This window comes from Mytilus edulis, chromosome 13 (genome assembly GCF_963676685.1).
Source record: "Mytilus edulis chromosome 13, xbMytEdul2.2, whole genome shotgun sequence".
Classification (NCBI taxonomy): domain Eukaryota; kingdom Metazoa; phylum Mollusca; class Bivalvia; order Mytilida; family Mytilidae; genus Mytilus; species Mytilus edulis.
Window position 1 is genome coordinate 6,106,977 of NC_092356.1, and position 26,491 is coordinate 6,133,467.

The 26,491-nt window shown below is 32.3% G+C and overlaps 1 protein-coding gene across 1 annotated transcript; it reads right to left on the bottom strand.

Annotated features, from left to right (window-relative positions):
• On the bottom strand, positions 1-25,151 carry LOC139501996 (uncharacterized). The gene is made up of 9 exons (XM_071291316.1): positions 24,956-25,151; positions 21,431-21,495; positions 20,675-20,846; positions 18,652-18,957; positions 17,220-17,274; positions 16,815-16,888; positions 7,856-7,909; positions 5,516-5,572; positions 1-209 (listed from the first exon to the last, which is right to left on the bottom strand). Exons 1-9 carry the CDS (start codon positions 25,065-25,067, stop codon positions 1-3), a joined length of 1,104 nt encoding a protein of 367 aa, XP_071147417.1. The 5' UTR covers positions 25,068-25,151.
• Between the last annotated feature and the right edge of the window lie 1,340 nt (positions 25,152-26,491).

The following is a 26,491-nucleotide window of genomic DNA, read 5'->3' on the forward strand; positions in this document are numbered from 1 at the left end:
TTAGGTATTTATATAGCAGGAAATAATTGAATAAAAATATTTGTTATCGTAAAAAAAAAATAAAAAAAAAAATGTCTCGGTAGACCAGTCATCTGGTCCTCGAAGTCGATGATCAAGCTCATACGATAGACACTCGTCTGGGACATCAATAAACCACCCAATGGTCATTGAACAATCAGTGCATTCAATTATATTAAATTCTCTAGGAGCTGTAAATAAATTTAAAAAAAATGTCACCAAACTACATGGAGAGAATGATATAAAGGGATTAGTGCCATACAAGTAGTCGAAAAATACCGACAGTGTCGTGATCAATGAACAATTGTGATAGAACAAACACACATTCTTCTTAGGAATCATCGGTTCCTACATGAATCGTAAAAAAAGTTCAAAATCGTATAGAGTGATACATTATCACCCAAGGGTAGCATGGTAAATACTTTAGGTTATTCGAAAATATTACTAAAAGTTTTATTTGGTGATGTTACCGTAGGAAAATGATGGTCGAACTTCTGGTACCATCAAATTTGATATTATAGCGGTTATCTTGAGGCTAGTAACTCCGATACATTAGTTGTACTTGTTTGAATTATTTTCTTTTTCAAATCGTATCTAATTTACAAAAGAATTACTTTACTTAAAAGTTTCGAAATTAACAAAGTTACAGAACGCTTTCTCAGCAAGATTTAACGACATGATGTCGATTTCCACATGCAAAGACATAATTTTCAATCATTTTGAATAAAATTATTTAAAAGACTACACGAACAGTTATTGTGAAATTTTACATTCAAGTTTAAAAGATTCTTATTATCCATTTTATTAAGGTCAAAGGGAGACAACTTCACAAATGGTCCGTTGTGTTTAGCCGACTGGGCTTCTGAATGTATGCTGCACGGGGAAGTGGATCGACCTATTTGTTTACATCTTGGTCTTCATACACGACCATGAATACTGGTGTGTTTTACTGATTTTACGTGTACGTTAATTGTTCTGTGACTCGATACGATTTTTACGTTATCCAGCAAGGTATTCGCCGTATCAAATGGTATAAAAAGAGTAGTTTTCTGTAAAAGTAGAACGTTTCCATTTCCGCATTCGATTCTATTATATCCGACTTGTGCGTCTCGTTGTGCTTGACCAGCATCGACTGAACAGTAAAATATAAGATTGTACAATTTTTGTTCAGGCTGCATATTTCTGAAGATATGTTGGGATAAGAGCAATTGCTAAACAAAATTTAATCTCCGTTATTGTTTTTGTAGTTGACGAGTGTTCTTAATAAAACAATCTGTCCTTTCAATTTGTTCATACCCCCTTGAACCAACCACCAATCGACATACACAGTTGCACAATTGGAATTAAAGTTAATGAAATATGCCAAATCAGATGCCGTTTGTTTTCTATCACTGCAGTTATTTCATGATTCTCTTTTTATATTTCTGTATTCGGGTGAATTTTCAGTAACTAATTACGTTATCAATCAGTTATTGTAGTGTGATTTAAACAAAACAAACGTTGTTGTCCGATGCCTTATATGTGGGTACAAAATATGAAACGTTTGATAGAATGGAAATCAAAAATGACTTAAACCGTAAATGGTACCATATAAAATGTATTAAATATTAAGCCGTTATATATGGATGGTGAACAACTGGCATATGTGAACCTGAAAAAAAACAAAAATATCCGGATGGTGTCAGTAAATACAGGGCCGTAAATTGCCCGCCCTCTAGGTCTAGGACATTAATAAGCCATGCAATGGTTAATGAACAATCATTGCATTCCACTATGCTTAAATTTCTAGGAGCTGAAAATAGATAAAGATGTCATCAAACTACCTGGAAATATCGTTGTCATCCAGAGAGGTTTACGCCTTACGATAAGTAGAAATATCGTTTGTTATTTTTTTCTATTATCTTGAACACTGTAATTGATAGAGAAAAACTTTAATACCAAAATGATCAACATGACAAACCTAAAATATGATAAAACATGGCCTAAATCGTCAAACAACTCATTATAGTGGTTATTGCCCTTTAAATGACATGTTTTACCAATTGTTAGGCATTTTTGTCGGTTTTTTGTGTAGTATAGATAAACGAAATACGTAATATTTTATTAAAGACAGATCCTAAGTCACTAATATCATAGATACAACAAAGAATAACATTTAAACAATCTCACTACAATTAATACTAAACAAGTATCAACATATCATGTGTTCAAAGGGGAGAAACTTTAGTATATATAGAAATAAAAGTAGATATACATGTACTTTATAAGTAGCCAACAAACAGTCAAAATTTCACACTTTTGCTTTATATGTAAAAAACACATGTTAAAGGGAAATCACACTGTTGTTTACACGCATCGCTCTCGGCGCCGCCATAGTGTCGTAACTGTATTATGACGTCGCCGTTTTCGATTCCGCCGTAAAGGTTGCTAATTTATGAAAAAGCGAACGCTCGAAGGGATGTTTCACTAAAGCAGGAGAAATGATAATGGACATATCATATTTTTTTACAACTGATATGTTGTACTAGCGAGTTTCTAGATTGTATTGGGGTTTACCTGCGGAATACAAAATAATGGGCAAATACTGCAAAATAAAAGGCAAAAAAAAAAGATTGAATGATGTTGTGCTAAAATATAAAGAATAACAAATATTGGAAACACAAAATAAACATTAACAAATGAATGACCCACTATCCAGACCATTATGAAAAAAAAGGATCTACCAATACAAAACACATTATCATCATGCATAATCAACACTAAGAACGTTGGAATTTCATCCTCTCCAACCATTTTCTCGATAAGTCGGTGACATATATTGTTTTTTTTATTTTCTGATGTATATGTTCAATATCTTATTGAATTCTAAATTTCCAAAAATATTATGGACTCATCTTGACCTTAAGTGCAAAAATGAAAATGCTACTCGAAATGGACAAAATGTCATAACTATTATAGTCTTCTATACTACATGTATAAATAATCCATCAAACATCTCATTTCATATAAGTATTTATCCGGCTCAGCCTATCGGGTTGTTACAAAGCAGAGTCAAATTCATATGTTCTAGTTCTGAATATGCATTTAACTTGCCACTGGACGTAAATGTGTGTAGTCCTATTTGGAATCGTTATTTATTTCACATGTGACGACAGAAATGATCTAAGTGTCGTCCATCTTTCCCAAATGTTCCTTTGATATCTAACGCCTCTGAACCCTGAACAGTTGGGGCAAGTTTGGATACAATATTAAAGCTTGATACGGTCTAAATTTAGATTGTGATAAAAATTTTGACATAATATAGGTTTCTGACACAAAATAAATGTGGTCAAAGGTATTAAAAATATATTGTGCAATACTGTGCAATTGGAGATTTCTTTTTGCGAAATTGAAAAATTAGCAAAAAAATAAATGAAACGCCACCCCCTCCCCTCTTGGAGTAATTACCACCAAACTCAATCCCAGCCTTCCCTGTGTGGTATGGAACCTTGTAGTACAATTTTAGATAGATCCATAACACAAGTTATTGTAAAATAGTAATTTTAGTAAAATGCTTGTTTGTGGACCCTAATTCCTGAACGTTTTGAGCAATTACAAGTACCCCTTAAATAAATTTCAGCCTTTCATTTGTGATATATGGAACCTTTTGGTACAATTTCAGAAAGATTCATTACTTCTCAATGTCATATTAGAAATTTATGAAAATCAAAAGGTTATTTACATCAACAGATATAAACAATTTATCAAAGTTGTATGAAAATTGATGACATCTATATTGAGTTATAATTGTCCGAAACTGGAAAATCCCCCTTTTTTAATGGATAACTCGGAAACGTAAAATCAAAATTTATAAAAAAAAAAGAAAGGGAGCTCACGTCAATAGATATAAACAATTACTTTAAAGTGTTATGCCAATTGGTTGAAGCGTTTTTTGAGTTAATGTCCGACATGTTGACGACGGATGGACGGACAGATGTATACCATAATACGTCCCGTAACCGGGCGTATAATAATTCAACACGTACTATACATTTGGCTTTACCAGTCTCCAACAAGAGAAATATTTAACACACTCACACTCACACATGTATCTATGTAGAGATATACACATGTCTCGCAGAGTACTGCTAAACTGTAACAAACACATTAATGGTCCGTCTGGTGAAAGAATATTCCACTCATATAGACAAATGTTTCGTGCTGATGTTCATGTAATATTTGCCACTGAAAGTTTTGAATAAATCCAGAAAACAATGGTAAAAAAGTTAATAAATAGTAATAAAAGTTCAGATGTAGGTTCGAGTTTAGATCACTCAATGTGATCACTGTCGACAGTGATAAAGGGATATTGTCGGAGACCGTGACTGAAAAGGACATCCATTTTTTTTACTCTTTTGTCTTGAGGGGTGGGGGTGGGTGGGGTGGGGGTGGGGTCAGAGGGGTCCTGATCCCGAAATCTCGGGCTTAAAAACATGAAATCCCGAGGTCCAGAATTTTTAAAAAAATTCTGACATCCCGAACATCGAAAAAAGAAATCCCGGATCCCGAAAGGGACAATCCCGAAATCTCGAGCTTAAAAACACTTGATCCCGACGTCCCGAAAAAGGTGCTGCCCCCCTCATTAATCAGTATTGACAAAAATAGGTGCATTTACCACAATGAAAGATAAATGTGATAAAAGAATATACATTCAAACAAAAAGAGGTGCACCAACAGAAAATAGAAACCACATTCTTACTCTTAATTTCATCGGATCTCAAAATTTTAACCCAAAAGTTGCAAGCATTGCTAGAAATGCTGCTATGCTAGCAACGTCGTTCTATAACGTTAAGAGAAAAAGTTATCATTCCCGCCAAAAATTGAAAATATTATTAAGATTATTTCCACTGTAGCGGATTTAAAACATCGGTTACCCCCCTTTTTATTAATGCTTTTAAAATCTCCCCTGAAGCTGCAACTAATGCAGAAGTTTGAAGGAAAAAACATTAGTAATTTTTTTTTTATTTCAAGAAAAATCTATTATAAACGGCAACTAAAGATGGCGGGAAATGTAAAAAAGGCCTTAAAAAATAAGGAAACTGAGAAAAATAAATGTGAATAAGATAAAAGTTACAATTGACTGTTTTAGTTAAACCAGTTAAACATCGTTTTTCAATAATTTTGCCTTTGTTTAGCATTTTTGAGCGCTATTTCATTATTACGGTATAACCCAATTCTTTACTTTTTGATGACGTCATATCTCGAAAACAACATCGGTCATCCCAATTTTTTTTTCGCCTCAAATATTGAAATAAGTATGATCTGTCTAAATGCAAAATGTTAATGAATTGTTATTAGTAGTTTAAATAGTGTGATTTCCCTTTAAGCTACTTAGCTATATCAAACGATTTCCAAACTTCCATCAATGGTTTAACTGTCGGTTGGAGGGTGATTACAAATTAGAATATTTCTAAACACAAGCCAATCGTGGTATGTATATAATATATTAAGAACTTACTGCTACGAGTTTTAATCAATCGTCGCATTACCCACAATACAATAATCCAAACAACAACTGAAAGTATAAAAAAATGTTATGTTCAGAGTAGTAATTAGTCTACAATTGTATTTGTAATAGTACTTCACCGATAAATGTTTAGCTGATAAAAGACATTCTGAAAGGAATGTTACTAATAATTAGACGCACACCTAGTAAAGATAGGTAAACTAGGAAGATTGTGAATATTTTGTCGAGTTGGGCTTTTATGTTGTTTTTTTAAGTTCATTACGTACTGAAGGAGTTATACATCCTTTGCCCTCAATGTTTAAGGCTTGAGCAGACCCGATGAAGGTAAGTCAAAGTCATTAGACGCACCACATTGTATATGTTTTAATGTCGTACTGTCTGTGGCTGCTGGTTGTTATATCTTACCAAGTCAGACTATCTAGACTCTTGTGTTGTTGTTTGTGCGCTAACTTTTTACAGAAGTCTGTTGCTGCTAGTTGTTCTATCGTAGCAAGTCAGACTATTTGGACTCTTTTCTTGTCGTTCGTACGACAACTTGTTACGAGAGCCTGTTACTGCTGGTTGTTCTAGCCTGACGAACTGTCCAATATATTTCTAATAATCTGCAGTCCTTTTCATTTCAAACATTAGGTTTATCGGAGATTCCTGTTTTGCACTGAATGCAGCTGCTGTTTTCGGTTCAGAAAATGTCCAGCTATATCTTTTCATTATCGTCTTATTATAGCATGCTTATCATTGCTTTGCGAAATAGTAAATTTTATATTCACGGCGAAAGAAATTGTGTGTGTAAACTAAATGTATGTCAATTAGTGAAAATATTCAACATATATCTTATGATATTAAGCCTTCAGAAAATAAACAAATGCGTTAATGGGGATCGAAATATTCTACAATCCTTGTAAACACTGATCGTCCTTAAGTTCATGAAGTTTATACCACTGGGTGTTAGACAAACAACAATCAATCAATCTCTATAAAAGTAATGTTATCTGAGTTATCTCCCCTGATACGTTTAAGTTGAAACAAAATTGAATCAAACAAAATAATTATGTATATTGTCCTTACAGATTCTTTTATATCTTTTTTTACAATCCTTAACACCTGATATCTTTCGCTAGTTACTTTTTTCTAACTCATATTAAATTACATTAAGTATGAAAGGATTATATCGTTATGCCTTCGTGCACATTGTGTAGAATTGTGTTATTCTGTATGTATTTGAAGTTTTTACTTTCAAACAATGAGGTATATTAATTGTTTTGCCTTTGGTGATCAATCCATGCGTCATTACTTTGACTTATAGACGTAACTTCTATTTCGAATCTTATATTTTGGTGCACTTTTAGCTCACCTGGCCCAAAGGGCCAAGTGAGCTTTTCTCATCACTTTGCGTCCGGCATTCGTCGTCGTCGTCGTCCGTCGTCGTTAACTTTTACAAAAATCTTTTCCTCTGAAACTACTGGGCCAAATTTAACCAAACTTGGCCACAATCATTTTTGGGGTATTTAGTTTGAAAAATGTGTGACGTGACCCGGCCTAACAACCAAGATGACCGCCATGGCTAAAATAGAACATAGGGGTAAAATGAAGATTTTGGCTTATAACTCTGAAACCAAAGCATTTAGAGCACATCTGACAGGGTAAAATTATTTATTAGGTCAAGATCTATCTGCCCTCTAAATAGTAATTTTAAATAAAATTTTGCAGTTTTTGTTTATTATCTTGAATATTATTATGGATAGAGATGAACTGTAAACAGCAAAGAAAGGTTTACAATTCAGTCAAGATAACCAAAATTGTTATGGCCCTTTATAGTCAACATTTTTAAAATTTTTAAAATTTTGGTAAATTTTTGTAAATTTTTAGAAAATATTTTCCACTGAAATTACTTGGCAAAGTTCATTATAGAAATAGATAATTGTAGCAACAAGAATGTTCAGTACGTAAGATCTACAAACACATCACCATCACCAAAACACAATTTGTCATGAATTTATCTGTGTCCATTGTTTAATATGCACATAGACCAATCTGAGCGACACAGGCTCTTGAGAGCCTCTAATTTTTTTTATATCAATAATGATTATTAAAGAGGAATAATTGTATTGCTGATTTTTTTCCTTTTAAAATCTACTTTTAAATTATTATTTTTTGCAAAAAATCATGAAAATCTTATACATTTTCTTATTCAATTAATGATTTCGTCTATGATGTGGAATTTTGAATATGATTCTCACAGACATCCAAATCCGTAGAAACATGAATGAATAATTAGAAATAATATTGTAAAGAATCCTTAACTAGACAGTTCATATATTTTAAAGTACAAACCGTATGCTAATGACAACAGGAAAACCGATTTAACTGCTTCAATGCGATGTTCATCTGCAAAATACGATATGCAGCTGATTAGTGAGAGATATTAGCAAGCAAAATCGAGGGAATTGTGCAAATGATGATACAAGCATGAAAATTACCATAAAGCATCATTATTATATACTTTTTAAGAATTAACTGCTGGCCATTAAAAAAATGATTTTTTCAAGATGGCCACGGCCATTTTCTAAAATGGCTGTTTTCTTCAGTTTGAAAATACTGATTGTTCGGGAAAACTTTTCGTTGAACTTCTTTTTTGCAAAAAACAATTACCAGGTTTGATGGATACATTCCTTACATCACATATTTATTAAAAATGAATATTGGACATATCCAGTATTTGCGCATGCGCTAAAATGTAACAAAATTCTTCTTTAAAAACATTTGAACTATTTACCATATATTTAGTGTTTTTGGATTTCTAATAATATTATGAATTGGTTTAATAACATTTTTAAAGGTTATGATACACATGTGTTTAACACTTTTGCGCATGTGCAAACTATTTATAGACATCAAGAGCGATTTGTATGCACTACCAAGCAATTCTCAGGTATTCGATGGTTAAGGCGAAAATGTGGTTAATCCCGGATAAAACATCAATTATAACTGCAGATCAGCCACTTTTTGAAATTCAGTGGGAATGGCCTGATATGTACGGACAAGATAAGTGTATCGTCATGTTTGGTGAATAACTCATTTAAATGACTTGTTATCAAACTCTGGGTGATATATTTCGTGATAGGGACGGACATGTTGTCTTACTGAAGCCAATATTGCAACACCAAGAACGGCAGATTCTTTTTATGTGTGTTCAAATGTATCTAAAACTAGACAGGCCCATCAGACAACCGCATGTACAGATGGGTGCAGTCCTAACCTGTACAGCAAGTTAACTTGATAACCAGTTATTTGGACTGGTCAAAGTTAACCTGTGACCGGATTTAGGACTGCTCTGACCAGTCCTAGGACCAAAATCTAGTTAACTTGAAAAGCGGACTTGGTCCTAGGACTGTTTTTATGTCTGCCAAAAAGTTAACTTGGAAACAGGTCCGCTATTGATATAAGTTAACTTCGAACCAGTCCTGCCGTAAATTTAACATAAGTTAACTTCGAAACCAGTCCTGCCATAAAGTTAACATAAGTTAACTTCGAGACCAGTCCTGCCACAAAGTTAACATAAGTTAACTTTTGCTTTGACTAATCCGATCGAAACCAGACCTGTTCCCAAGTTAACTTTTGACTGGTCTGCTCAACACTAAGTTAACTTGTAACCAGGACCGCTCTATATCGATTTTTTAAAAATATTTTTTAATATCTTTGTTTCGTAGTATAAACAGGATTTAATACAAATATTTGAAAATAAAGTACGCATAAAAAGCAACGTTGCTTGTAACACAAATTTATCTGTGATCTGCCAATCTATAAAGTAAAAAACGATCTTGGTTACAATGATAACGGGCACTGAATATATATTCCAATACCTATCAAATTCAACCATATTTGCACTTTATTTATATGTATATCTATGAAAGGAAGTATTTTAGAAGAAAGCATCATTTTAACACATGACTACAAATTTTTGTTCGCATAAATTTAGGGTGACATCATGTCCTCCTTTTATTCAAAATATTGATGCGTAAACAAATTTAGTTACATTTTTGATACCTCATGTCCTCCTTTTATTCAAAATTTTGATACGTAACAAAATTTCAGTAGTTTTGATACCTCATACTGACTTGTACAACAAAATTATATGACTGCATCAACTAAAACTGACCATATGTGCACTTTAATTTGTAAATCTATATACCAGCATAGTAAATCAGCCATATTTATTATGTCAGTATTCAATGTATATTACAATGGACAGCAATATTGCTATACAATAACAACAATTTTTTGTTTGCATAAATTTAGGGTGCCAGCATATGTCCTCCTTTTATTCAAAATATTGATACGTAACAAAATTTCAGTAGTTTTGATACCTCTTGCTGACTTGTGCAACAAAATTATTTGACCGTGTTGACCAAAACTGACCATGTGAGCACTTTTATTGATAAATCTATATACCAGCATACTAAATTAGCAAATTTTTTTCAAATTTTTGTTTTCATAAATTTAGGGTGCCTTCATGTCCTCCTTTTATTCAAAATTTTGATACGAAACAAAATTTCAGTAGTTTTGATATCTCATGCTGATGTGTACAACAAAATTATTTGACTGCATCAACTAAAATTGACAATTTGTGCACTTTAATTTCTAAATCTATATACCAGCATAGTTATTCAGCCATATTTTTTATGTCAGGATTCAATGTATAATACAATGGACAGCAATATTGTAATACAATAACAACAAATTTTTGTTCGCATAAATTAAGGGTGACAGCATGTCATCCTTTTATTCAAATTATTAATACGTAACAAAATTTCAGTAGTTTTGATATCTCATGCTGACTTGTCCAACAACATTATTTGACTGCATCAACTTAAACTGACCATACATGTATGTGCACTTTAATTTGTAAATCTATATACCCGCATAGTAAATCAGCCATATTTTTTATGTCAGGATTCAATGTATAATACAATGGACAGCAATATTGCAATACAATAACAACAAATTTTTGTTCGCATAAATTTAGGGTGCCAGCTTGTCCTCCTTTAATTCAAAATATTGATACGTAACAAAATTTCAGTAGTTTTGATACCTCATGCTGACCATGCTGACTTGTACAACAAAATTATTTGACCGCATCAACTAAAACTGACCATATGTACACTTTTATTGATAAATCTATATACCAGCATACTAAATTAGCAAATTTTTTTCAAATTTTTGTTTTCATAAATTTAGGGTGCCTTCATGTCCTCCTTTTATTCAAAATTTTGATACGAAACAAAATTTCAGTAGTTTTGATATCTCATGCTGATGTGTACAACTAAATTATTTGACTGCATCAACTAAAATTGACAATTTGTGCACTTTAATTTCTAAATCTATATACCAGCATAGTTATTCAGCCATATTTTTTATGTCAGGATTCAATGTATAATACAATGGACAGCAATATTGTAATTCAATAACAACAAATTTTTGTTCGCATAAATTAAGGGTGACAGCATGTCATCCTTTTATTCAAATTATTAATACGTAACAAAATTTCAGTAGTATTGATATCTCATGCTGACTTGTCCAACAAAATTATTTGACTGCATCAACTTAAACTGACCATACATGTATGTGCACTTTAATTTGTAAATCTATATACCCGCATAGTAAATCAGCCATATTTTTTATGTCAGGATTCAATGTATAATACAATGGACAGCAATATTGCAATACAATAACAACAAATTTTTGTTCGCATAAATTTAGGGTGCCAGCTTGTCCTCCTTTAATTCAAAATATTGATACGTAACAAAATTTCAGTAGTTTTGATACCTCATGCTGACCATGCTGACTTGTACAACAAAATTATTTGACCGCATCAACTAAAACTGACCATATGTACACTTTAATTTGTAAAGTAATATACCTGTATAGTAAATCAGCCATATTTTTTGTGTTAGGATTCAATGTCAAATACAATGGACAGCAATATTGCAATACAATAACAACAAAGTGTTCGCATACATTAAGGGTGCTAGAATGTCCTCCTTTTATTTAAAATATTGATACGTATCAAAATTACAGTGTTTTGATACCTCATGCTGACTTGTACAACAAAATATTTTGACCCCTCCACCAAAACTGACCATATGTGCACTTAAATTTGTAAATCTATAAACCATATATACCCACATAGTAATTCAGCCATATGTTTTATGTCAGGATTCAATGTATAATACAATGGATTGCAATATTGCAATACAATAACAACAAATTTTTGTTTCGCATAAATTTAGGGTGCCAGCATGTCCTCCTTATATTCAAAATATTGATACGTAACAAAATTTCAATAGTTTTGATACCTCATGCTGACTTGTACAATGAAATAATTTGACCGCATTGACCAAGATCAAAACTGACCATATGTGCACTCTAATTTGTAAATCTATATACCAGCATAGTAAATCAGCCATATTTTATTATGTCAGGATTCAGTGTATAATACAATGGACAGCTATATTGCAATACAATAACAACATGAACAACAAATTTTTGTTCGCATAAATTTAGGGTGCCAGCATGTCCTCCTTTTATTCAAAATATTGATACGTAACAAAATTTCAGTAGTTTTGATACCTCATGATGACTTGTACAACAAAATGATTTGACCGCATTAACCAAACTGACCATATGTGCACTTTAATTTGTAAATCTATATACCATGTATACCCGCATAGTAAATAAGCCATATTTTTTATGTCAGGATTCAATGTATAATACAATGGACAGTAATATTGCAATATAATAACAACAAATTTTGTTTCGCATTAATTTTGGATGTCAGCATGTCCTCCTTTTATTCAAAATATTGATACGTAACAAAATTTCAGTAGATTTGATACCTCATGCTGACTTATACAACAAAATTATTTGACTGCATCGACCAAAAACTGACCTGCATATGTGCACTTTAATTTAAAAATCTATATATATTCGCATAGTAAATCAGCCATATTTTTGATATCTGGATTCAATGTATAAAATAAATGACCGCTGTTGGGATGGCGCCTAATTATGTCTTCTCCTGGCACTCATGTGAACATGTTAGTAGGACGGCAAATGTAAGCAATAAGGAAAATTCATGCAATTTTTTTTCCGCATGCATTGAGAATGTCAGCGTTTCATCTCTGTATTCATAATATTGAACAGTCACTAGGGTGTGTAAAACGAAACTATTAGGCCGCACCATCCAAATACATGTACCAACACTGACATGTCTGAATTAATTTGTGCTTTTTAATAAAAAATGTCTTTGAGGTTATCTTCTGGTAATAGTATACTGTTAATCTATTAGGTCGGTTGATTGATTTTGTTTGTAGTTAAACGTCAAGTGACAACTATTTCATTCATGTGCACAAATCTCTCGACAAATATGACGAATTTGACGAGATTGTTGGTAGTTTTACCACATCGTACATATCCGGACACTGTACAACTGTACAATTTTCGTTAGTCTAAGAATAGTCTGCGGAAAAAGAATAGTAAATCCAATCCAAACAAGTAGAATAACAATGAAATATCCATGCATGTATAAAATGCGTAAAGTAAAAATCAAGAAGGGACAGGTAAAAAACGGGGAACGAAGTAACGTCGACAAAGATGTTGATATCCCACGATATACGAATGTTGTTCCGATGCGTTGGATAACCCTAATTTCTATCCGCCTTCTAATTAAAAAAAATATGATAGCTCGATCTATGTAGTTGACTAATGTTTATAAGAATATATTAAATAAAAAAAAGAAAGAATTGTGTTGTTATGAATAATGTCTAGTAGAGTATAGCGAGTAAAGAAATTTGCTATCAGAAGCCTTCTTGGGAAGAACAATGCGAATGTTGTTTATACATATTTTAATAAAGCTCAAGTCGGATATGAAAAGTCGCAAAAACGATAACATTTCATTAGCAGACAGGTCCCCAGGTCTGGTCAATAGCAAACCTGTCCACATGTCTTGTCTGGGGCAGACCTGTCCTCAGGACTGGTCAAAAGCAGACTTGACCACAGGTTGTCTGGAACAGACCCGTCGATAGGTCTGCAGCAGTCATAAAAAAGCGGACCGTAGGTCTGGTCCACCGTAGACGAAGTTAACTTGCTGGTCTGCTTAAAAATTCTAAAGTTAACTTAAAAAGCAGTCAACAAGTTAACTCTAAGTTAACTTTTGTCAAGGTTAGGACCGGACCCATCTGTAGTTTGCCTGAATTGTTAATTTCAGATTATGAAAGCTAAACTCAGAATATATAATTATGTCAAAAACAAAGCTAGAGAACCTTTAAAGTGATTGCGATATCTTATCTAGACTTTTCATTTCTTGCCACAGTAGACAGTTTTACTTGGAATATTTCTTAATCCATAAAAACTAAACTGCTCGTCCGTCTTTATCTCAGGATGTCACTTGAAATAGTGGTATTAAATCGCTGCGAATGGGTTTACTTGAAACATTCCGCGATTTGATCCGAATTCGGACGCATTTATCGTTGGTGGGGTAGCAATGATTAATTCCGGGTCACAAAGTTGGGCAAAATATTTGATGATTATACTAATGATGTCATACTGCCTTATATAAAATCTTGCATCGATAAATATTCAAAAGTAGACATTGTATTTGATGTTTACTAAAGGTTCTTGTGTCAGATGGAAAGGTGTTGGTTCTTGTAGAACAACAACGGTTTGTAGTAGTTTTCTCTGTGAAGAAGATAACGAAACGAAATTGTTCAAGTTTCTTGATGACAAAATTGCTTCTTGAGAGATTAATACAAATATCTATGTTACTCATAATGTGAAAATATTCTTTGCAATTTCAATAAATATACTTCCTATATATCCCCTTGTAATCACGAAGAAGCACAAATGTTTGTCCATGTTCAGCATGATTATGAAAAGGGTTGTAAAATGTAATTTTAGGTAGTACTGACACATATGTAATAGTATAAATAATTGCAGCAATCGGAAAAGTAGGTAGAACAAATTGTGGATTGGTTATGGAAGGAATAACGACTTTTGATGGTTTTCTGTACGTGACATATTTAATGCGTTTGATCCTTGTGTAGCTGCTCTTACTTTCGTCCATGCATTCAGTGGATGTGGCACTTTGTCGAATTGTCGTGAGAAAGGGAAGAGGTCAACTTGGCTAACAATTGAAGTTTTTCCGATGTAAAGGACCTTTTCTTTGGCTTAAGTATGAAGCGAGGCACGATGTGAATTGTTTTCCAGGAGGCAGTGGCATTGTGATGGAATTCCGCCTACAAGAGGTTCTTTTCCAGAGCACATCAAAAGAGACGTATATCAAGGAGGAGTTATTTGGGCTCAGCCTGATTCATGTATTCGACAGATACATGTACCAAGTCATAAACATTGGAATTGGACGAAAGAAAGAATCAATGACATTTGGAAACCAAAATGGACTTCTTTAACTGCCGTTGCATCCTCGTGTCAGGAAATTTTGAAATGCGGAGGCGAAAATCCGGCTGTGTTGGTAACTGTAGATGCTACCGTTCTGGCCTTCCTTGTACGGGTTGTTGTATAGGCAACTATCAGATAATTATAAGATAAGCAACCTGTCTTTCTAACCAAACTAGGCATTTAAACTTAACAAAGAGTGTTATCACTTGTTAAGTTGATGGAAATTATCAAAATATTTTCTACCTATTTGTCACCATTTTTTAACCGGAAGTCACTATATTTTTCATTTATGTGTTGTTTTTTTCCGTACTTAGGAACTGCTTTTAACGTTTTATCATAACTTTCAAGGATTTACATCCTTTGTGAAGTTGCTTGAAAGTATAAAAATTGATTTTTTTTACTTTTTTGCCGGCATTTTGAAACCGAAAGTCACCTTTAGTGTCATTAATGTGTTGTTTAGTCGTAATTTAGGAACTGTCATTTACTTTTTTTATTAAATCTAACATTGTATTTTACATATAACACACCTTTTAAAGGATTAACGAATTATTGCCAATTTGTATTGACGCCATTTCCAAAATGTGTGGTGGCCATTTTGAAAAAAAAAAAAAAAAATTCTTGCCAGCAGCGTATTTTTTTTAGTATCATTTAGTCAACCTTTATACCAAATATCATGCTTGTATCACGATTTGCACAATTATGTCCATAATATCTCCCACTAGATGAAAGAGTTTTGTATTTTAAGATAGTTTCATTGTCGAACTAATGTTTTTATTTTTATGAACAAAGAGGGTACTTTTAACTGACAGTTGGGTTCATGTTAGCTCAGTGTCTAACTTTTATAAATAACAAAAGTGATTATCACTTATTACCATATCTGTAACTTTAACAATATGAAAAAGCCACTGGAACTTTGTTCAATGTGACTTAATTATATTTACAGGCTAGTGTGTCAATGATTTGGATCATCACAAAGAGCACCATTATTCCATCAACTCACCAATTTTGATGCAATTGCATGTGATTTCCATTATTCCTGCATGAGATTTCTGTGTAAATATATTCTTGTAAGTTGGGAATATCAGCCTTGGTACATGTAAATGGCGTTTTAGATCATTATTGATACTTTAGAAAGTTCACATTAGATATATGATTTAGACAACAGGTGGAGTTACTAAAAAAATGTTTTTTTCCCCTAAATTGCAAAAATAGTAAACTTTTGTAAGCCTATTTAAATTATGTTAAATAGTTTGATAAATGAACAGGTCAATATAATCAGGACATTTTTGTACAGAAAGATCAGAAAGAAAACGTTTAAACCAGAAATACATTTTACACACATTTACAGCTTGTAAAGTACATTTTCGTTTTGTACGATTGTTGTTAATTTATAAATATAATTGATATTATCTCAAAATGAGGCTATGTTCCCAGCAGTTGCTATTTCGCGCTAACTGTATGAAGCTTAAAGTCCTTATCTGAATATGTCGAACAAAATTCAACAATATTAATTCTGATGACCTACAGGAATCTGTTTTATGAACATCTGAGAAAATGTTGGTCGTTTTATAAGACCATTAATTTTCGAATTGAAGTTGTCAACTCTATGACTATATCCAATTTCCTTTAGTATGACATATATACACATATTTAGCATTTATGAGCGAATAATTAGAACATTTTGTATCATGTGTTGTCAAATCCAGACTTTCAAATATTTGTTTAATTTTTTCTACTTTCTTTTAATCGAGTAACGATGGAAACTAAAAATAATATCACTAAAACAACGTTATACTTTATTATTAGTGATTGATCCTTTCTATAACAGGTATTAACTTACTGGTCGGAAGATATTTTATGTTGTATTTGTTGTTATCAAACTCATTAATTTTTATTGTCCGTGAAATATTAAACCTATAATAAAAAAAATATACATGGTTACTGAAACATAGATCGCAAAAAACATTTCTCAAAAAATATTCAAAACAAATTTTCGTTTATGAATTACACAGAAGTGCAAAGAATGTAGTTTTGAGATTTCTGGATGCTTTTGTCGATAGCCTAACTGAAAATCTTTATCATTTAGTATTGGTATACAACATCCAAACTTTTGCGACTATATTCATTTGCGCATCATGACAACTAAGATTTATAAGATGTTTAGATAAATTTAACGAGAAAATATTCAATATGTATATATATACACATATTTGAATTAATTCAATACTTTTGAAAAAATACTTACATATCGCCCAAGTAAGGGATTCTTGTCATTTTCATTTCATGATAACAATTGATATCTGGAAAATAAAGTGTTTTCTACAATATACAAATGGATAACTTTTTCCGTCAGTAGTAATAGTTAGTAGCAATTTGGTTTGCAAAATCTCCATGACCAGCTTATATGCAAATGCATCCAATTCTCATCTTTGCACTATGAAGTCGCGGAAATTTGGACAACAACTGGAACATGAGAATATATTCATGTTCATGATATTGGAAAGGGATAAGTTTTTGGCTTGTCAATGGTCACACAGGGACCCCTTTAAAGAGTTGTTACAAAGGTTTTTAACGTGCAAAGATCATAGCATTCTCTTTACACATGCATCGGAATTAACGCCTCTATTCTGACTATACGTAAACTTGAGAATGAAAATGAGAAATGTGTCAAGGAGACAAATAACCCAACAAAGGAGCAGAACACAGCCGAAGGCCACCAATGGATATTAAACACAGGAAGAAAATTCCGCACCACGAGGTGGGGTTCAGCTGGCCCCTTGAACAAAAACGTGCACTAGTTCAGTGTAAATGGACGTCATACTAAACTCCACAACATGTAAATGAACTTAAATTAAAAATCATACAAGACTAAAACAGGCCAGAGTCTCCTGACTTTGGACAGGCGGTGTTTAGCATGTTTAATGTGATTTCAACCGTCCCCTATACATCTAGCCAATAAAGGAAGAAACAAACACAGAGCAATACACAGAGTAAACGTGGAAAAGAAGACCATGTCCGATGTCAGAATAGGTTACATACGAAAGTAAGCAATATGACAGCGATGGATAAATTAACGAAGGACTACCAGCAATTACTGACATACCAGCTCCAAACCTCAATTAAACTGATTGAGAGAGTATGTCTTATCATATAAAAATAAAGCACGATCTGTCCTGGCAGGGGTTAAGTAACATACCATCATAAAAAACATGAGAAGAACTTAACTCGTATATTGCCAACAACTGGTTTTATAATAAATGTGTTCATTTTTTATTCAAAGACTATGTTAGTGAATCAAGATAAAGTCTTCAACAATAGGCAAGAATCAATACACTATGTCAAGCTCTAAAGCGTCAAACCTAAAATTTAATAGTAACAATGAAATTCCTGCCGTTTCAATCGAATTATCAACGAACTGCATTCAAAATTGTTCATCAAATACTGACGGGGATTGATATCAATATAAAAGTGTTGACTAAAATGTACATGGCTGGAAATCTCCCGGGGACAAGACGTCCATCGGTATTAGCAATGGTATAGATCTAGTATGTGTAGGGGAAGCCGTATTATAAACATAAATGTAACCTTAATCCCTTAAGCGGTTTTAATTTTTGATAGACAAGCAAAATCAAATATTGATAGAACTAAAATCTGACAAAAAAGAAAATGTCCATTACCTTCCAGTCCAACCGTTTCGTTGTATGGATTATTTCCGAGATAACAGGAGCAATCTTCAGTTGAAGGATTGCAGTAACATTGGTTTTTTGAGTTCATGATAAAAGTATATCCTCTATCGGTATTACAAATACATTTTCTGTCGACCCTGGTATCACCGTTTGCATACGTTTCCTGACCAAGGCTGCTGCAAAGTGATTTTTTAAATGTGCAGTCACTATATCCAACTGTCTCAAAAATGAAAGGCTGATATCGATTAGCACTGCATGCTGCTCTGTTTAAGTTAGGTTGAAAGACGTATTTATAACCTGCAAAGAAAGTTCTTAATATACATGTAAATTAATGTATAAATAAATTTGTAATTTGTCAATTCAAAACTTGATATTATACTTTCACTACAAATTTATATGATATACAATAACATTCATCTTTACTTCTAAAGGAAGAGACTGCTTTTTTAGCCGCCACTCCTCAGAAACCAGAAACTGTCTATTTAGCTCTTAAAACCAATAAATTTATCCACATAGTACCATTACGATTCTTATATGCCAGTTGCATTTTCAAAGACTAATACATCTACTAGCTTTTGAGCATCATTTAGTGTACTGTAATGCATTTGTTCAACCTAAAACTTTTGTCTGATCTGTTGACGGGGGAATTTTTCGAAAGTTCCAATATATTTAAAAAAATATATAATTAAATATTTCGTGGAAGGGCTGACTTAAAGTTTTCAGTGATTAAAGACTAATTAACCTAAATAACAAACACGAAAAATGAAGTTTTTTTTTAATTTTGCATTTTAAAGTTGTCGTTAAACATGTTAAATACTTTGAGTGGAAATGTGTGTTTATAACACAACTTCTCTGTTGTTATGGCTCATAAGAAAGGTATTTCACTTGACCCATATATTTCATCATTTAGTACGGTAACATGTATTTTGAATATAATTTTTTCTTTTCTTTGATACGTTTTCAAGACAGAATAGTCAACTCAAGCACACCTATATTTGGGAACTTTCCCCCCCCCCCCCCAAAAAAAACAAAAAGAGTCACTAGAGATGAATCTATTATCTGTCTTTGGATTTTTTGCGGCAAAATTTATGGTTATGCATAAAAAAAGTTCCACGAGAATTTGCGCCTACCACAATCGATTTTGTTATGATAATTTGTCTATCATGTTTGTGATTTAAAAGTTTACAAATATCTCGAAGCTCAATTCAATAATGTAGGTAAAATACATAAATAATATGCATGAAAATTAACATAAGACACATTCATTAAACTTTTAAAGCCCAGAGAAACAGATGTAAACAATTCACATTTACCAATTTCGCCTGGTTTACCTTCTCTACCAAATAGTTCAATTTACTTTGTTTAATTTCAGCTGTGTTTCTGCCTGTACAATAACGATGTCATGAAATTCGTCAATATACATTGACTAAATTCAATCTTTGTAACATGAATTTTCCGGATGTTGTAAGAAAACGAGGACGGGTTCAAACAGAAAAATTTTGATAACAGAGAAAACTATGAACCTTAAAATCAGCACGACCTTATCAGATGACAATACAAAAACCATATACCATGCCTACAACTTTAGAGCTTTATGGCTTTATAGCTTGCTGTTCGGTGTGAGCCAAGGCTCCGTCTTGAAGACCGTACTTTGACATAAAAGGGTTTTTTTTTAATTGTGACTTGGATGGAGAGTTGTCTCATTGGAGCTCATACTTAATCTTCTTATAACTATTTAAATAAGGCGTATTCACTTTAATATACTAGTAGTCATGGATCCTCGATGTCGCAGGTGTTTTCCAGTATCTTTAATACTAACAGCTAATCTATCAACAATTTCTGTTTTATCGTTAGTGAAACATTTATTTGAAGACAAATACAATATTGTTAATAAATAGGAAGTGAATGTTTATTGTTTGCCTTGTATCATCTGATAAAGATCATAACTGAAAAGCTTGACATGCTCCCATCATGACCATTAACCAAAAAAACATTTATTTTAATAATAACTTACCAGGACCTAAAATTCTAGGTCTGTTACATCTATCTCTGTATACATTTATTTGAAGGTTTATGTCGAATAAGCAAGTATAGTTTGTTGTTGGCTTACACATGGATTTTGCCCGAAAATTCCAGTGTGCCTGGGACGGACAGGTGAACTCGTATGCTCCATTTAATGATACCATCTACAAAATTGATAATTCTATAGTCATCAATATATTTAGAAAGATGACATGTATTCCATCAGACGCACAAATCATCAATGATACCAGCGTTGAATATCTGTAAGTCAGATGCACAGTCAGTCTAAATCAGACACGTCAGTGGCGCTCAAATTTAAACAGTTGGTATGCCAAAAAAACACGAAGTTGTACATTCTTATATTAAATATAAGCTCCAACATAACTTCCTTTTGAAACAGTGTTTTGATAGTGAAAGTACTGTAACAGTTATGAATTCATTCCGTAAATTGAGCTATAAAGCTATCCGCAATCTATTCAAGATTATGAACGCTACCTAATATGACTGTGTGTAACATTTTTGGGATTTCGTCTGACGGCATGATTGTCTTTTTTGGTGTTTTTTTTTAGGTAAAGTTTCGTTTTATTGCAGTTCATTCAACTTGTGTCACCAAACGTAGCTTAAGTGCTTAGTTTTATGTTGGTGCGACCACTTCATGGCAAACTTAATTGTATTTTTATCAAGGAATAAAACGAAGGAGTAGAAAAACGTACTGTAATGAGATGTTTCAGTTTTATACTATACATACCTGAATGACAGTCAGTAATATTAAGATGTCCATCAAAGTGTTTCGCAATTTATTAAACACGCCCCCTAAAAAGATAAAACTTATGATAATTAACTTATTGAAGAGGGACGAAGGATACCAGAGTGACAGTCAAACTCATAAATCGAAAAAAAATTGACAATGCCATGGCTAAAAAATAAAAAAAAAGGACAAACAGACAAATAATAGTACTCAAGACGCAACATAGAAAACTAAACACTAAGCACAAGAACCCCACCACTGATTGGTGCTTACTTTACGCCGTATTAGCACAAAACATTTATTTCGACGAGAATATTTCAAATATTTTAGCGAAAGCCAGATTTGAAAATCAGGTCTTTCAATTTACCAAATCTTAAATTTTAAGGCCGATTTCTTTTAACACATACAATACACCAAGACGTTTTAGTGACAACATTTTAAAACCATTTTGTACTCATATAAATAAAAGCAACAGTAGTATACCGCTATTCGAAAGTCACAAATCCGGGTTACAAACTAAAATCGAGGGAAACGAATCAACTATTAGAGGAAAACAACAAAACAAAAGAAACACTAAAGTGTAACAACGAACAAACGTCAATGTACCACGAACAGAAACGAACTATAACATATTTATCATTGGGAATATGTTAATTTTTTTTAATGCAACTGGAATATTGTTATAAAAATCTTCAAAAACTTTCAAAGTGGTTTGTGTTTGTACCGGCCGACAAAGCAGCCAACAATGTAGTGGTGGTATGCCGTAAACACGGACGTTCTCAATAATGAAATTCTAAACTCATCTACATTCAAGTCCGTGCGATCCACAGAGAAAGTAAAACTATTTAAACTGGAAAATTAACAACCTGATTTATGTAGAAAAAATGAACGAAAAACAAATATGTTTACAGTGTTGAATCGGTAACCTTTTATAAGAACTTTATTTAAAGGATCGATAAGTTTACCAGGATCGTATCTAAATTTCTGGGCACGATAAACAACATTTCTGTAAAAATGAGGATGTTACAATCCTGGTAAAATTATCGATCCTTTTAATAAACTTATATTAAAAGGTTACCAATTCAACACCTTTATTAGATCATTTAATATTGTTGTATTGGTATTAATATTGATTTTGTTTTCAGTAAACTAAAAGCAAACTAAATATTATTGTTATATACATATATACATTCATGGATCTACAATCTGTCGACACCTGTATCTTGGAATTGCACGCAATCATCACTACACTCTTTAAGGATGTTCGCTCCTCTTGTGTTTTAATTTTGCCAGATATTCGGAATCCTCTGGTTTTATCCATGTAGTGTCATTAAATTTTTGCCCACTAACCCCTACTTTTCTTTAATATGATTACATGTAGTTTAAAATATCGTCTTTGAAAATCTTACAAAGTCCTTGTTATTTTTTCATCGTTTTTGAAAGAAAAATGGTGCCAATGTTAATTGTATGAAAAATCTAGAGATAATTATTTCCCGCCAAAGTTTAAAGGCTTATTTATCGAGCGAACGGATCGACCCTTCATTTTTTTCTGCTTTTTTATTTTCTAATAAATTGTTAGTTATTGTATATTATCAATTTATAACAGTCTTTTAAAAAGCTTGTTATTTTAAAACAGAGTAGCGAACATCCTTTAAAAATTTGATTGATACTTTTTGATGTCGTAAATATAATCGGTTTACTCGTTATCTATTGTGCAAATCAATAAAAATGTTATGTCGAGTGGGATGTTTTACATGGGTTGTCGATCAATATTTATTTATGTGTGCGGTTAAGGGTCAATGTGAAAATCGGGTTCCCGGTATGTATATTCCGTAATCACAATGCAAAAATTTACAGAAGGAAACAACATGTAATTTCGTTTGAAAACTAGGCGCGAACTCGTGGAAGAAGGAAAGAAGATCATCACAAACTTAAATAAAACCAGCTATAAATGAATAAAAGGTTTGCACTCTTATCATATAGTTTTATGTTAAAATGCGGTTGATTGCGTCCTTAAAATTACTTGAAAAACTGGTTGAAATACCAACGGGATCATAATTTAACGGAATTATCAAGATATATAACTGCAGATAATCCACATAAAAGTATAAGATGAAGATAAGGGCTCTTCTTTTATGGATTGGAATCCATAAATAGATACACTAAATAAAATTCCTTTACTCTAACCTAAAGCAACTCAGGTACCATACATGTACATAAAAACTGTCAACTACAACTCATTTGCGACAGTCAAATGTATTTAATAAATGACATAGAAGAATTGTCAATAAACGCTACATGTATATACGTTTCGAAGGCTGGCCAGGTATTACGAACATACCCGGTTTAAAAATACACATTTAAAACGCTACTTGTTTCCATAGTATAAATAAACTCTTACTCTTGTAACAAAAGAAGCGACGAAGTCGCTTTGAAAATTGTATCGATCGTTATGTATACGTGTTGTATTTGATGAAGTTGGTATTTGTCTTTAATGCATTACGTTATCATATTGTGTTCCGTCTTTGTCATTCTTAACAAAATCATAACGATTCAAATTCTTGAATATGATCATGTTTTGGAATTTTACACATATGATAATGTGATCATACGAAAACAAGTTTGAAGACACAATTATGAATTTATAAAAATGACAAAGTTCTTTGATATAATCGTAGTTTCTTTAATTGTTTGAAACGTTTACAACATTGTTTTTCAAATACAGACATTAATTGTGGAAGTATGTTCACAAATGCAGAATTTCGACAACCATGCATTTACGGTTTTATATGAATGGTATACAAAAACTGATCCAACAGAGTTATGAGGAAGAACGACTGAAATTTAACGGTCACAATCACGAATTGAATGTCTCGATACTTTATCGACATGTTTCGCGGTCTAACATCTATAGATATTCGAAAAATAGTCTGAACTGTAATTTTCCCGGCTGAGTTCTCATCGATTGTGACATTTAATAGAGTGTAGATTCGCATGGCGTGTGATGTATGCATATAAGGCGACGCTTATCTGTTTATTACTTTTGAAGGTCATGTGATTCCCGCAGCGTTAGTTTCCTACCTTGATTTGTTTCTTTTAAACCAATGTACGAGATTTCAACATCGAAAAAAATAAAATACACTTTTTGAATCCAGCGATAACTTCCTGTCACTGATATTTCTCATTTCTTGCTGTCTTTTCTTCTTGAAGAAAATCGGTTTTGTTATTCTTAAACTTTAGATCTTTTTCCCTTTTCATTCTTTAAAAATCAACGATCCACATCTTAAAAGTGAGATTGGTTATATCTTAACTCTATTATTTAACCGTGTAGTTTAAACACTATGTGTAATACTGTGAATACCTTGCATAGAGAGTAAAATTGTCTTGACTTGGTTTTATCATATTTAGACTGACCTGAGGACATTTACAATCAAATCGAATTATCTTTTGTTTAAGAGATATTAAAATTAGGTTTTTAAGATTGATAAAATGTAGAATAACGTTTATCAAACGAAATGTGCTTACCTGAAACTATTTGATCAAGAGTCAAATAAGACAAAGATGATAAAATGAATGTGTAATGTTGTCCATTATGAGTTATTGACTTGTAAGTACAGTGTCCATTGTGTAATATCATCACACATTTATCATTGTAGTGAAATGTTATTTGATATAACTTCCATTTTAACACAACTGATTCAGCATTTGCACTTTAAAAAGCTGTTTTCATTCGGACAAACCCGAAAATGTATAATTGTATTATGTACCTTACAATGCGACTGATTTAAAATAAAATAACTCGTATTTTAAATCAAAATTTTAAACAGGATACCTGATATTTTTCAATAGCAAACTGACACACCATGCAAATGATCTTTGAACTAAAGTTTGAAGTCTGGTATTTAACATTGACCTTAATTAGAATTGCAAAAATGTATATAAAACTCGTCCAGATTTTAAAGTTTAAATGTTTTTTTTATGTTTTTAGTAAAAGAAACTTTTGAATGAATGCATAAGGAACAATAACATTCATTATCTATACTCCCAACAAAAGAGTAATGACCTGACATATTTAAAACAGATCATGTGAAAATGTGTTTAAAACTACCCCAAAAAAACACCATATGTTGTACAGAAATGGATGTTTGGTTGAAAATAGGTGGTAAAGTTGGCGACCTGAATTAAAAGTCGGCTGACAACATCAGTCTGACGTTATTTAAGGGCATATCCAACAGTTTATTTCTGACGGTGAGAATTTTTTCCCTTTAAGATATTTCATTCTTCAGTTGACAGAGAATCAAATTTTGCAAAAAAAAATATATGTTGTCGATTTCGTTTTTGCAAAAATTACTGCAGAAAATTGAACATTTTTTGCAATTTTGGAGTAAAAAACGTTTGTTATTGAAAAAAATAAATATGATTTTTTAATCAACATATACTTATATAATTGGGCTCAAATTGAAGCAAAATAATTGAAGATGGTAAGAAAAATCTAACTTTACCATTTAAAACATTAATTCTTACTAAAATAAAGCCAAAAACGTTATGGTGGACCCAAACATCGGCAAGAAATGAACATATGAAATCCACATTTTTGATTTTTTGAAATATTTCTAACGGTGTCGATTTCCCCAAAGTAAGATATGTGTTTCTTTTAAAAAAACGGAACGTCATAACGTTTTGAAAAATATTTGTCACCATACTCGTTTTTGAGAAAAATTGAGTAATACAATACTGTTTACTCAATCCCTCCCGTAAGCCTCACAAATTGCGCCAAAAATTAAGACGTTTCGGAAAATAACGTTATATTTACCCGCTAATTTTTCAAAAGCAGTGCGACGGTGTGGCAGACAAATGTATTTATACAATTTGACTTTGTTGGGTATTTGTCTGGATAGCACTCGTATCGCATCTTCTTATTTAGAATGAACCAGTATCTGGACGAGATAGCAATTCAGATAGTTTTACTATTGTGTTCGTCAAAGTTGTGAAACCCGATAGTGAAAAACTCACTGACTCCGTATTATTTCATTTTGCAGTGTCGGGCTTTTTATTCTTTAT

Bases quoted from the DNA above. Each gene is read 5' to 3' on its own strand.
- LOC139501996 (XM_071291316.1), bottom strand. From the start codon at position 25,067: ATGATATTACACAATGGACACTGTACTTACAAGTCAATAACTCATAAT. The intron at 21,496-24,955 runs GTAAGCACATTT...TTATCTTTTTAG, and splicing joins TCTTGATCAAATAGTTTCAG to GGGGCGTGTTTAATAAATTG. The intron at 18,958-20,674 runs GTAAGTTATTAT...CTTTCTTTGCAG, and splicing joins ACCTAGAATTTTAGGTCCTG to GTTATAAATACGTCTTTCAA.